We start from the raw sequence: 12609 nt of genomic DNA on the forward strand, positions 1-12609 counted from the left end.
CTCCCAGCACAGCATCCCACACATTCACTCCCTGAAAAGTCCTACCCGCGGGGTATAAACCATGAAATGCTCCTGAAAACCAACCTTTTGATTAGAGCTGACAATCCCCAGGCGCTCAAACCGCCTGTCCCCCCTGGTTCGGAAAGGAAAAATGACATCATCTCCAACCCCCATAATGTGGGAAGAGCCCCAGGTCAGAATGAGGAGCCCTGCGGCTTCCCCCTTGCAGGATTTAATAAGCAAAGGGGAGAAACTTTCAGAGAGTGAATTTAAGTGATGCTGAGAGCATCCTACCACAGGCATTGGAATAACGCACTTGAGAAAAAAAACGTTGCAAATGAAGGCATTTGCTTTTTAAAATCATTATCTTCTCTACTTGGGACCGGCCACGTTACATTTGGCCTCTAATCCCACATATCTTTACCCCTTGTGTCGACAATTTCCCCTTCATTACTGGCAATACGGCTCTGAGCCTGCCTGCCAGGGCAGAAATAATGCCCAAACAAACAAACAAGCAAGCAAAAAGCAAAAGCATCTTTATAGCTTGGTCATTTCTGAGTTGGTTGCACCTTTCGAATGCTTTCCATCACCATGCAGAAGAGTTCTTAAATCAAAATAAATAAATAGAGGCAAGGATAAAGCATGGAAATCAAAACAAAAACAGGACAGTGCACAAAAGAGATCTTTGAACACTGACCCTATTCGCAGACATTCAGGTGCGAGCGGAACAAACCTCCTGCAAGACGACTAGCTGAATAAATATTGATCCTTCCACATCTCTCACGACTTGGGGAATATGTACATTTTTATCTTAAAAGGGAAAGAAAAGTGGTGTAGGGAATCAGCACGGGCTGCCCCACGCCACCGGGTGAGGAGAGACACAGAAGCAGGGCTGCTGTGAAGCTGCTATAAACTCCTTTTCAAACACATCTGACTAATCCTCACGGTGCATAGGTTTACCTAGGAACATGAAAAAACTTCTGAAAACACATAAAAATCTTCCTCCCCATCAACAAATATTATTCAAAATAAATAAGAAACATCATAATTATAAAATAAATAAAAATTATCACAATTTCAAACTAAATAATCATCAACCATTCTCTTTTCTAGCATTTACTGAGATTTTAGCCATGAAGAGGAGACGGTCTTGGTCAGGAAAAACAGAAGATGCTCTTGGACTCGAGCGACAGGAAGTGACAGCAACCAACACAGCGGACCCTGTTGTTGGCCAGGGGAACGTGACAGAGATGAACATAAAAGGGCTCTGCTTTCCATCACTCCAACTGCCACAGTCATTAAATGCCAGAGCCAGCTGCGCAAAGGAAGAGCCCTTCCTGCAGCACTTCCCGCGCCCCCCCTCCCCCCCCCCCCCATTTTTTTTCCAGAACTTGTAGCATCAGAAGAGCAGTAAACCAAGGGAGAGGTGGGAGCCACAGTCCCCTCAAAGCCAAGCCTTACTATGTTCATGAGGGTGAGGACATAGTTCTGGACGTGCTCCTTTCCATGGAAGCGTACGACCGAGTCGTCCACTGCCAGCAAGACCTCGATGTTGTAGTTGTCCTTCCTGGCATGGCGCCTCTTGCGCTCCGCGTCCCCCAGCCGCTCCGTCATCAGCTCCAGGGAGTTGGGGAGATCGCCCACCCGCAGACCGGGCACTGAGCAAGGTATGGCGGATAGAAAAAGAAACAGACGTTGAGGTGACCTGACACTGTGGTGACACTCCTCCAAAAAAACAGAAATTAAGCAGGAAAAATAAATAGGATATTTAATGCCAACCACTGATCCAGCTTGCTCTATGGTGGGGAAAGAGCTCTGAATTGCAAGCATCAGCACTAAAAGACACATCTATGCAATGATGGTCCTACATTGTCGTTGGGTGGTGCTAGGACACCTGGGGAGGTGGTGGATAGCTGTGGAGGACGCGTGCGAAGCTGGGGACTGCTCCTTGAGAGCAGACAGCTGCAGACAAAGCATCCTCCATCTTTCATATCATCCTTCACCCCATCACCCAGCAGGGCCATCGAAGCTCTTAATTGCAATTCCATGTAGTGACGCTACAAAAGCAATGAGCACACCCTGGAAAAGTTTTAAACTTTTTTAAAAATCAGGGAGCTGATTACGGTGCCACAAGAGGTGAATAAATGCCAGAGAAGGCTAATGCCTTTGCATAAATTTAAATAGGTTTATAGAGCACTTTTGCATAATGTCAACCCCACGCTTGTAAACACTTCTGGGTGTGCTCAGCTCTGTGCAGGTGAGAGGGGAAGTCAGCAGGCGACTTATGCGTGCAGAGCGCAGCACACAGCTAAGTGACGCTATTAAAAAAACCCCATGTTTTCTCCTTCAAGGCAAAGAAGGAGTAAAAAAAAAAAAGGCAAAGCACTACAAAAGCGAAATGAGTTACGAATGCTGGGAAAAAGAAGGACTTTATCATCTGTTAAATAGTCAAACCAACGCCACGTTTCACAATGTATAGGTGATTAAAACCAAGCTGCAGTCAGCAGTCAAGTTGGACCAATTCCAGCTCCTCCTGACCCCTTCACTCACGAGTCCCAACTCTGCTTCCCATCCCAAGGCCGATACAATCATCCATGGGCAGGATCACACCCATCTAAGATTCCTCCTCTTCAAAGAGGAAGAATAACTCGTATATAACTCATCCAACTTTAATCAAATTTGGAAGAATTTCAAAGTTCCCAGTAAAAGCCTGGGGTGGTTTGGCCCTGGCCAGATGCCAGGTGCCCACCAAAGCCACTCTATCACTCTCACCCCCTCAGCTGGACAGGGGAGAGAAAATATAACAACAGGCACGTGAGTCAGATAAAGACCATTTAATGAAGCAAATAGCCACGCATTAAAGCAAAACAAAAGATCTTATTCTCTACTTCCCATCAGCAGGCGATGTCCAGCCACTTCCTGGGAAGTAGGGCTCCGGTACGCATAGCAGTTGCTCTGGACGACAAACGCGAAACAAATGCCCCCCCCTTCTTCCTGTTTTCCCCAGCTTATATTGCTGAGCAGACGTCATGTGGTATGGAATATCCCTTTGGTCAGTCTGGGTCAGCTGTCCTGGCTATATCCCCTCCCAAGTTTTTACCCACCCCCAGCCTACTGGGGAAATGTTGGGGAAATAGCCTTGGTGCTGTGTGAGCCCTGCTCAGCAGTAGTCAAAACACTGGTGTGTTATCTAGCTACCACTGCACAGCACGGTGAGGGCTGCATCTCAGGCAGACCCATTACAAAGTCCAGCGTTTTCTTTCCTTTCTTCTCACTGATGACCCAGCTGGCAGTTAAAGCCAGCCTAAAGCCATAGGGCTAGACTTATGACACAGAGGGCAAGTGGAAGGAGAAATCCTCCCCCCACAAGAAATAGTTATTATCAATTGCTAGGAAAGACAAGATTCGAGGAACTCTTACCTTCAGGGTGGAGGTCCTGGTGGGGCTCGGTGCCGTCCTGCCGGATGGCCGACCGACGGTACACCACATGAGCCCTCCCGTGCTCCTCCATCTCCTGCTGTCCCTTCTCCAGGGGCTCGATGAAGAACTCGTTGCTGTCTGTCCGAATCAGGCCAGCCTGGACTCCACAAAGACATAAAGGGGAAAAAAAATGTGTGTTTTTATATATGTGTATGTGTACATACACATTCAATATACTCATCAAAGATTGATACAGAACATGCATGAATGCAAGGGGAAAAAAACATCCCAAGTAAACCGGGTGTCTTGTTGCTAGTCCATGACACTGGGATGGATCCATTACCATGATCATGCATGATGACCCTTAATTTCTCCTGTAGACGGGCAAAAAAAAAAAAAAAAAAAAAAAGGGGAAAACCCAACCAACCAAAAAAAAAACCAACCAAAACCAGCCATGGTTCAAGTTATGTCTTTATATGGCTAGGAAACTCCATTCCTTCTTATCAGCAATGAGTTTTTCTGCCTTATCCTGCACATCAGGGGATACAGGTTGCACGGGCTCCCACACCACCTCGCCTCCCTGCACCTTCCCTATCCCCACGGTGCTGGGGAGGAAATCTGCCACTTCACCAACACTACAAGCTGCACTCACAGTGAGAAGGAATGAAAAAGAAACCATCATCTCTGCCCCATGAAGTCCTTGGGAATTAACACAGGGGAATCCCTTTGGAGGAGAAGCTGGAAAGCATTACAATGCCACCTCCCAGCACGAAGAAGATGAATGAGAGGGTAAACATCGCTGGAAATGTTGTCCTGGCTACCGACCTGCTCCTAATTAACACCAAGCTCCCACCAAATCCCCCTTACATCAGCCTGAGCACTCATACTCTGCAGCGCCGGCTGACTCAGATCTCAGGCAAGCAAAAGGACTGCCAGAATTTGGCTTCCATCCCACGGGCAGCCCCCGCAGCCCCGCATTTTTTCACAGCTCCCTCCATTGCACATGCTCCTTCCTCCATCGCTGCCCGCTGTTGAATAGCTGCCTGGAAAGCGCAGGCAGAACATACGGATCTGTTCTTACAGCAAAGCCTTTGACAGCATGTACCTACTGGAGTCCTCATCAGGGCTGGGGTATTGGAACTGTTTTCGTCAAATAAAATAAAATATATATTTTGCACAGAGCAGTAGAAGACACAAGCTGGGGGCTCTTCCAAGCCCGCCTGGGTCATTGGATCCCCTTCACATTCACGTACCATTGCATTCATCATGGCATCAGCCAACCTGGCTCTGTTAGACTTCATCAAATTTCCTGCTCCACTTGGGTTTTATTAGCTGCTTAACTCCTCTGAAAAGTAGGGGTTTGGCTGGTTTTGTTTTACCTCCTTCCCAAGGAATCTAAGTACGGGCAGTTGTGCAAGGAGCAACTTGCCTGACACACGCATCTCAGGTCCTTCCCACAGAAGACGTTCAGGTCACCAGGGCAGGACCTCTCCAGCCAGGGCTTGTCCCACCACCCCCAGCCAAGGAGATGAATGTCACAGCCAGGTTCAGCCAAGAGTCTGGAGGACCAGGCAAGTTGGTGGTGATGAGGCAGAGACCAAGCCAGGGAGTCTCTCCCACAGGTCAGGTCCAGCGACGGTGGGGCAGGTCCAAGCTGTTGCTCTTTATTGTATGATTAAAAGAAGGTGGGCATCCATTGCTTAATGCAAAAACGAGTAGCTAGGAGGGCAAATCACTAGGCATCTGACACAGGCATTGCAAACACTGTTGGATTTTACACACATGAATTACACTGATGATTTCCCTCCAACTAACGTGCTTCCAGCTTGCTCATCACTACAAATTTGGGCTGGAGTGCCACTCCTGTTACCCAAAAGCGCCTGGCGTGGTACCCTGCCAGTATCCTATTTTAGCCCAGTGTCAGAAGAAGCAACCCGGGCCCCAAGAGGAGGTCTGCTGGTACACTGCTACGCCCTCACAGCCCTGCCACAGGGCGTTTCACCCAGGACAAGGCACCCCAAAGCGAGCTTATGGATTTACGGCAAAAGCTGGGACTTGCTGTGTCAGGCGGCTGGAGGAAAGCTGAGCTGCCACACCAGGGCAAGGCTGGATTAAAATATGAAAGAGCCTGGTCCTGAGCCACAGCCTACTTGGGTCTGCACTGCTCTGCGGCTCGTGACTAATTAGATATGGCTCAAGAAATAAAGCAGCCCAGACTTTCTTGCCTGTGCTTTCTCCCAAAGGCAGGATGCAACACGCTGCCGACTCCAGTGATGACTGACAGGCAAAAGCAGGTATCGCAAGGACTTGTGTGGACATCTGATCAGAGTAGTCTAATAAATTAAACAGAAACCGCCATAGTCACCTTGGCATTTACAAAAATATAAAAACAAACTCAAAAACACCATTGCAAGAGGCATGCATGAACCTGCTCGTCTTAAGAAGGAGCAGCTCAGGTTGTATTTCAGCATTTTGGGAAGGTTACAACTGTAGGGAGGCAGCAAGAGCAGCCAGATACCACCCAAAAAGCCCCAGTAAGCTTAGCTTTCCCTGGGCTCCCCCTGCCAAGAGGTCGACCCCATCCTCAACAATCAATTTGCCATGTGCTTCCCACATCCAATTCTATTTGGTTTAATAATACCAAATCAGATGAAATCCGGCAAGGTGGGACTATCATTACTGGCATTTCTAACACGAGATACTGTCTGCAGCTCTCACTGAAGGTAATTCCCTAACTAGAAAATGGCCCTTTGAAGACAATTCTACTGGAAAGAGGGAAAATAACCTTATTTTCTTCTTTTAAGGAAAACAACAAACTCACTTCTGCCAGCTCACGGAGGGTGAAGTCTCTTTTCCAGCTCTCCTCCCTCTCCCCAGTCTATGGGAGAGATGAACTGGCCCCATGGGCCCAGCACCAGCCTCACTAAGGGGGACCCCTCTCCAGCACCCCAGGTAAGAGTCTCCTCCATCACTGCTGGGTAAAAAGCTCCAAGTCCCACAGGAATTCAGGAAATTCTGACACTTCAATGCAGCTGAAATGTGGAAAAATTAATAAAACCGCTGTGCTCAGCCAGAGAAGCAAACAGCGCCGAGAAGGGGGAAATCCAGCTGCGTGCATAGTATGTATTTTTCCTATGCAATTCACACTTAATTTGGACAAAAAGTCCCAGAAAGCTGGGCTGCGTGAATGCAGGCACCAATGCCAGCCACCACTCCCCTTTCACCCAGAGATTTCCCAGCAAGGGCATCGGGGGGATCTGTAGAAGGATGCATCTGCCACGCGCGGATCTGGACGCACCCTGGCAGCAGCACAGTGTGCATAGCACCAGGGCATGGTCCAGAGGAGCTCGGTCACTATTTTGGTACCTCTCCACCTGCAAGCTCATTGGCATCACTGGGAAACACAAAATTATGCAACATAATTAACCACTGAGACTTTCACTCCGTGCTCTTTACCGGGCATGCTGCCTAGTATTGCAAACTCAGGCAAGATGCTAAGCAGGACGCAGAGAGAGATTTCCCCCAGTGAAGTTGGAGGTAAATTACCACCTTCAGATATGTTTGCTCCGTTCCCGTTGAGAGCAACATCTCGAAACATCTCACCCTTTTTCTTCCAAAATTAAACCTATAGTTCAGGAGTTGCAAGGACAATCCTGGAAGACAAATTTGTACTTTTTGCACAGGGGCATTGTTACGGGGACTGTTTTCTCTCTTCATTCCCTATTAATTACTGTTCCTGAGGGCTTTTGTGCTCTGCTTATTCTGCTGCCACCCATCCGAAGCAGGCCAGGGTGACAGGGATGGAAAATGCTGGCTCTACAGTTCGCAGCACATTGGCGTTTGGTGCAAATAACCCTGGAGAGCAGCAGGGAAAAAAACTCACCCACGAAATGCAAATACAGTACCTACAGACAATAATTCTTCACCCATCTCTGCAACCAGCAACGCACAAAGGAAGCAAGGTCGACCACACACTGCTAAAGCCGGCATGGAAAGACTGGATGCCTTCACTGCAGTGAGATGTGTCCGCCGGGGGAGATTTCTGCCTAACACTACTTTACCAGTTAGGAATTTGGTGGCTTGGATCAGCTTTGAAATTATGTTATGGACGACAGCATCTTCCCACCCTGGTACGAGACATCCTTAAAAAAAAAAAAAAAGGCTAGATTTTCATGCATGGATGCCTGCAGCAAATAACCGATGTGGAAGGTGTCATGGGTTTGGCATCTGGGGAAAAAAAAAAAAAAAAAAAAAAATCAGCTCACTTAGATGGCTAAATACGGATTTGGGAAAGACTTAATGTGTACTGTCTTTTTCAAGAACTTGGTTGTTGGGTTTTTTTACTCATTATTTATAATCTCAGTTTCTGTTTATACACAGTGTAATCTCTTTGTGTACACAGCCTTCATCCTCAGCATCGAAGAGCGCTTCCTCTGACCAGAAACAAGCGGCCAAGCGCAGTCCTGCACCTCCCACGCACACTATACTGGGATGCAAAAGCCGCAATCCCCTTTTGAAGCTCATGTATAACTCCCAGCAAAAGTCCACAGCAATTCCAGGGTACGTGCATATCGAAGAGCAACAAAGCCACCTACGGCTGCTGCTCCCCATGTTAAGTTAGTCCCAGTCTAGCATGACGTTACAGTCCACACTGTGCACATCCCTCCCAGATGCTCTGCTGCTTCTCTGCCAGGTCATCCTGGAGGTACAGAGTGGTCATAAATACCATCCTCTCATCCCATCCACACCTATTGCCACATTCTTGTTCTGTTTCTTGCTCCATTTGCTACATCAAGCTCTTTTTACTGCTTTTTTGGGGGGGGTTATGGGTCCTCTTAGTCTCACAGCTCCTCCAAAGGGGACATATAAGCTGTCAGACTTACTTACGACAGAGGACCGGCAATCTACACCAGCCAGAAAACCCACGAAAGAGAGAAAACAACTGCTATGTTGGCCATAGCACAAAATCCTCTTTACTGGGGGAGGAGCAGAGCCCCTGCTCAGGATCCGTCCTCCTGACCTCTTTCCCCAGCCTGCAATCACCACAGGTGCTTCACTAGATGATAGGAAATCACTGCTTGAGGCGAGGGCATTTATTTGTTGGCCATGGAGCAATAAACACGTTGCAACCATGATGCTAATGCCTGTCCCAGCATACCTTCGGAAATGAGGGCGCACCAAAACCACCTTGCAGAAGCCCTCCATGTTTGCAAACCACCAAAGCCCCATGCATCAGCACAACATGGCTGAGCTAATCCCACCCCACAGAGAGCCAGCAAAGTCCCTGCAGAGATGGCTGCATCGGGTCTTAATGAAGGTAAAGAGGGATGAAGCAAGTACCATGAGCTGCTGGTCCTGGGGGAAGAACCACTTCTTCCTTTATGTGAGCTTAATAGAGTGGGTTTGGGGGTACCACAGATGGCAAGACAGGTACAGCTGTGTAAGTTCACAAAAGCATCCTGCAGCACAAGCTCCATCCTAAACCGGCACCGCTGCTACCACCTGCAGCCAAGGGATGACTGGAACAAGGGCAGAAAGAGTAACAACAACCCTCACCTGAGAAGGCGCGCAAGGGGCTGAGATGGGAGAATTGGGCTAAAGCCTAGAAAAACCTAGAAAAGTTAAACTAAAGCCTACTTGAGATGGACTCTTAACAGTAGAGTGGCCTCTCTTGAAACCCCCTAACACCATCCTCGCTGCTTCCTGGATGCGGTGGGACACGACTCAGCTGCCAACCACTTCCAGTATCCCTTCGCTCGCGATGCCAAGGGGAACTACATCTGCGATGCAACCTGCATGCTTCAAAACCAGGTTTTTATTCCAGATACAGCACTACTAGTTGCTTGCTAGAGCTATAGGAAATCCCTTTAAAGCTTTCAAGCCTCTCCAAATTCACCAGCCCCAATGCAATCCATGTCACGAAGAAATTTCTGCAAATTCACAGCCTCAGCTGATTCCAAAAAAGATGCTTCAAAAAGTGTGGATTATGTGCTAAAATTGTTGGCAAAAATAATAAAGTACTATATGTAGGCGAATATGTGCTTCTAGCTGTGCTGCTCTATCATTTCTGCTTGAATAGTAACACCAGGCACTGTATAAAAAGAAAGGAATGCCAAATTGTTTGTGCTAGCAGCCAAAATTGGCTTAAGGGACTCTCAGAATAAAGCAACCAAAAAATAAATATATATATATATATATTAAAAAAGGCAAAATAAGACATTTACTCTGACCCAGGAGTAACATAAGTGGTACCAGGAGAAAAGAGCAAATTCTGGCACCTAAACCAAGAATTAAATTGGCTCAAAGGAAATTTGAAGGGCAATAGGCCAAAGGTATAAAAAAAATAAGAAGCGATTCCTCAAGCGTATCGAAGGTAGGAAACTCGTGGGCAGAGCAGACGCAGGGGCTAAAGAGGTAACAGAGCCATTTAAGTAATTAAAGTGCTGTGGCAGCAAGTTACCGATGCTGAACGGTGCTCACCCTGCACTCAGAAAGCCAAGAGGCTGTGAACACATCAGCTATTAGTAAAAAAAGAGGTAATTCCCAAAAAAAGATGCTTAGTGGGAGCAAGACCGCACGCCAGCAGTGATTTCAGGAGATGCACGAGCTCACTCAGCCTCATTTAAAAGGTGGGAAATGCAGAGACAAAGTTCCTGAAGCAGTCCCAAGATAAAACACAGGATGCAGCAGCAGCACCGGCAGTGTAGGTACCCATCCCACAGGCAGGGCAGAGCCTGTGGGCATCTGACACACTCCACCTCCAGCCAGGAGGCAGCTCAGGCACGGGACAGGCAACTTCTTCAACCCCTTTAAATAAATATAGCAGCACATATAGCAGAAGGACGGAGCACTCACACATGTAGCGCCCTGCCCTGCTTATGCCACAAGGCACGTGGGGAAACGGAACCCGCAGCAGCCAGTCAGTGAAGGGCACTGTACGGTGCAGCCACCTAACGCACCACTAAAAAATCAGGTTTTGGGACACTGCAATTTACCTCTTTAGAGAAAACCACCCCAAAAACACCGGCAGCATGCACAAACCGACATGCCAGACTCAAGCTTACCAGTCCGTCACAGTTGCTTATGGCCACGGCGGCACCAGGCATGCCAGAGATGTCACCAGTGAAAAGGCACCGCTGTTGGAGGGGTTCCCGGAAAAGCACCTCAAAATCCTCCTGCCATTCAGCCATGGCGCCCAGTGGCACCAGCCGCCGGTTGGGCCTCAGTCGGAGGTGCAGCTCCTTCCCAAAAACCGTGACGTTGAAGTAGAGCAAGCGGCCACCAGCCCCACGGTGCTGGGGGGACTCATCCAGGGGGCTGCGGGGGACACGGTGGTGGGACGGGCGGGGGGCCGGGGGACAGGCAGCTTCACTGATCCCCACTGCCGCGTCGCCGGACACCACGTGCGAGAGGAAGCGACCCCAGCAATCGGCGCTGAAGGGGACGATCACACCATACTCACTGAGTTTGCCGGACAGGAGGAGCTCTGCGGAGACAAGACGGAGTGAAAGGGCTCGGCGATGGGCATGAAGCATCACGCATTGGGATTTCGGTGGCCAACCCAACTCGGGGAGCCTTTGGCGAGCCCAGCCGGCGCTCAATAAGCCAAACAACTGCTTTTTCCCATCCGACACAGCTCCACTTTGTAGTTTTAAGCGGGCGCGTCAAACGTAGCAGAATAAACTCGGGCTGACGTGCCCCTCACATGCCAAGCACGCCAACTATTTCTCGCCCAACCTCCATCTCCCCCAATTTCTCATTGAAAAACCGCAGGCCCCCCCCCCCCTTCGCCGGCGGCAGCCCTCTCTCCTTTCTCCCCATCCTCTGGGGTGCAAGCCACCTGTCAAAACAACACACGCATACCACCCCCCAACCCCGGCCCCGGGGCACCGCCGCCCCGGGGGAAGGGGCCGTACCTGGGGCGCTGCCGGCGGCCAGGCAGCCGTGCAGGGGGACGAGGCAGGAGAGCACCAGCCGCAGATAATCCATTTGGGGCCGGCGGCGCGGCGCGGCGGGCTGCGGGGCGGGCGGGCTGCGGGGCGGGCGGCGCCCGGCGCCCGCCTCCCCCCGCCGCCGCCGCCGCCGCCGCCGCCGCCGAGGCCGGGGCCGGGGCCGCTCCCGCCGCCGCTGCCGCCTCCGGTGCGGGGGGGGGGGGGGCGGGCAGCACCGCGCTGCTCGGCCACGGCCCCCGTGCGCGGCGTGGGGCGGGCCGGGGGCAGGGTCTGCGGGAAGGGGTGGGAGTTAGGGATTTTTTAAATTGTTTTTCTTGATTTTTTTAAAAATTTTTTAACTTTTTTTTTTCTTATTTAAAAATAAGTTCTCAAGTTGCGCTTGGAGAGTAAAAAGAAAAAAAAGAAACGCCTTTTGGGGCAGCCGGCCCTCCCCCGCTCCCTCCCCCGCCCCGCTCGGCTCCAGCCCTGCCCGAACAAAGGCGAAGCGCGCCGGGAGCCGGAGACCCCCGGCTCTGCCCCCGCCTTGGGCTTCTCCCCAAAACGCACCCTACGGCGGGACCCTGAGCAGAGGAACTCCATAGGGAGAGCCAAATCGCCTCCCAGCGCTTCGTCCTTACGAGGTGTAGGGAAAATACCCTGCTCAGAACCATCTGGGATGATGATTTTTTTTTTTACTCCTCCCCTCTGTTTTTAGGAAGAGATAGGAGGTAACAAAGCAGCGCCTTGTTTCTGGATATGCCCTGTTCCCAGCTCTCCAAGGATGACACCCCGGCTTGGGTTTGCCGAAGGCCATTTGCAGCTGAAGACCGCAGAGTTCAGTCTGTGCCATGCTTCATCAGGCTTCTCGCTAGCCACCCTGACAAGAGTCAAATCGATTTAGTAGTTTGGAATTAGGGATTAGGTAGTCCCCTTAAAAGAACCACCAGAACGTCCACAAATGCAATGCCACAGTCACATTGCAGAAGCCACCCACCACGCACATGCTTAAGGCATGGGGAAAAGAATGGGAAGCCACCAGAGCCCTCTAGAGCGAGGCCTCTCAGCATCTCTTGCCCAAACATCATCTCCATCAACACAGAAGAACACGCTTTCTGGTACTGTCTAAATTTGCTGGGTCCGGCTTCTTTTTTTTATTTTTTTTTTTCCTTCTGAATCTCAATCTGGACAGGAGTCTAAGGCCAGTTCCAAGGAGGGGACTGTGCTGTGGCACTGGTGATACCAGTTGCGCTGGTGTGCA

General features: G+C 50.0%; 1 protein-coding gene across 2 annotated transcripts in view; it reads right to left on the bottom strand.

Annotated features, from left to right (window-relative positions):
- The window catches only part of ADAMTS14 (ADAM metallopeptidase with thrombospondin type 1 motif 14), a 34673-nt gene extending 23264 nt beyond the window's left edge, over window positions 1-11409 (bottom strand). For both annotated transcript variants that reach the window (XM_086467265.1, XM_086467264.1), the window contains exons 1-4: window positions 11337-11409; window positions 10485-10906; window positions 3421-3577; window positions 1462-1658 (exon numbers count right to left, since the gene is read on the bottom strand). In XM_086467265.1, the coding sequence (XP_086323391.1) occupies window positions 1462-1658; window positions 3421-3577; window positions 10485-10906; window positions 11337-11409 (849 nt within the window). The remainder of the gene's footprint in view (window positions 1-1461; window positions 1659-3420; window positions 3578-10484; window positions 10907-11336) is intronic.
- Window positions 11410-12609: the final 1200 nt, after the last annotated feature.

Source organism: Leptosomus discolor, chromosome 6, assembly GCF_034619465.1.
Source record: "Leptosomus discolor isolate bLepDis1 chromosome 6, bLepDis1.hap2, whole genome shotgun sequence".
Lineage (NCBI taxonomy): Eukaryota > Metazoa > Chordata > Aves > Leptosomiformes > Leptosomidae > Leptosomus > Leptosomus discolor.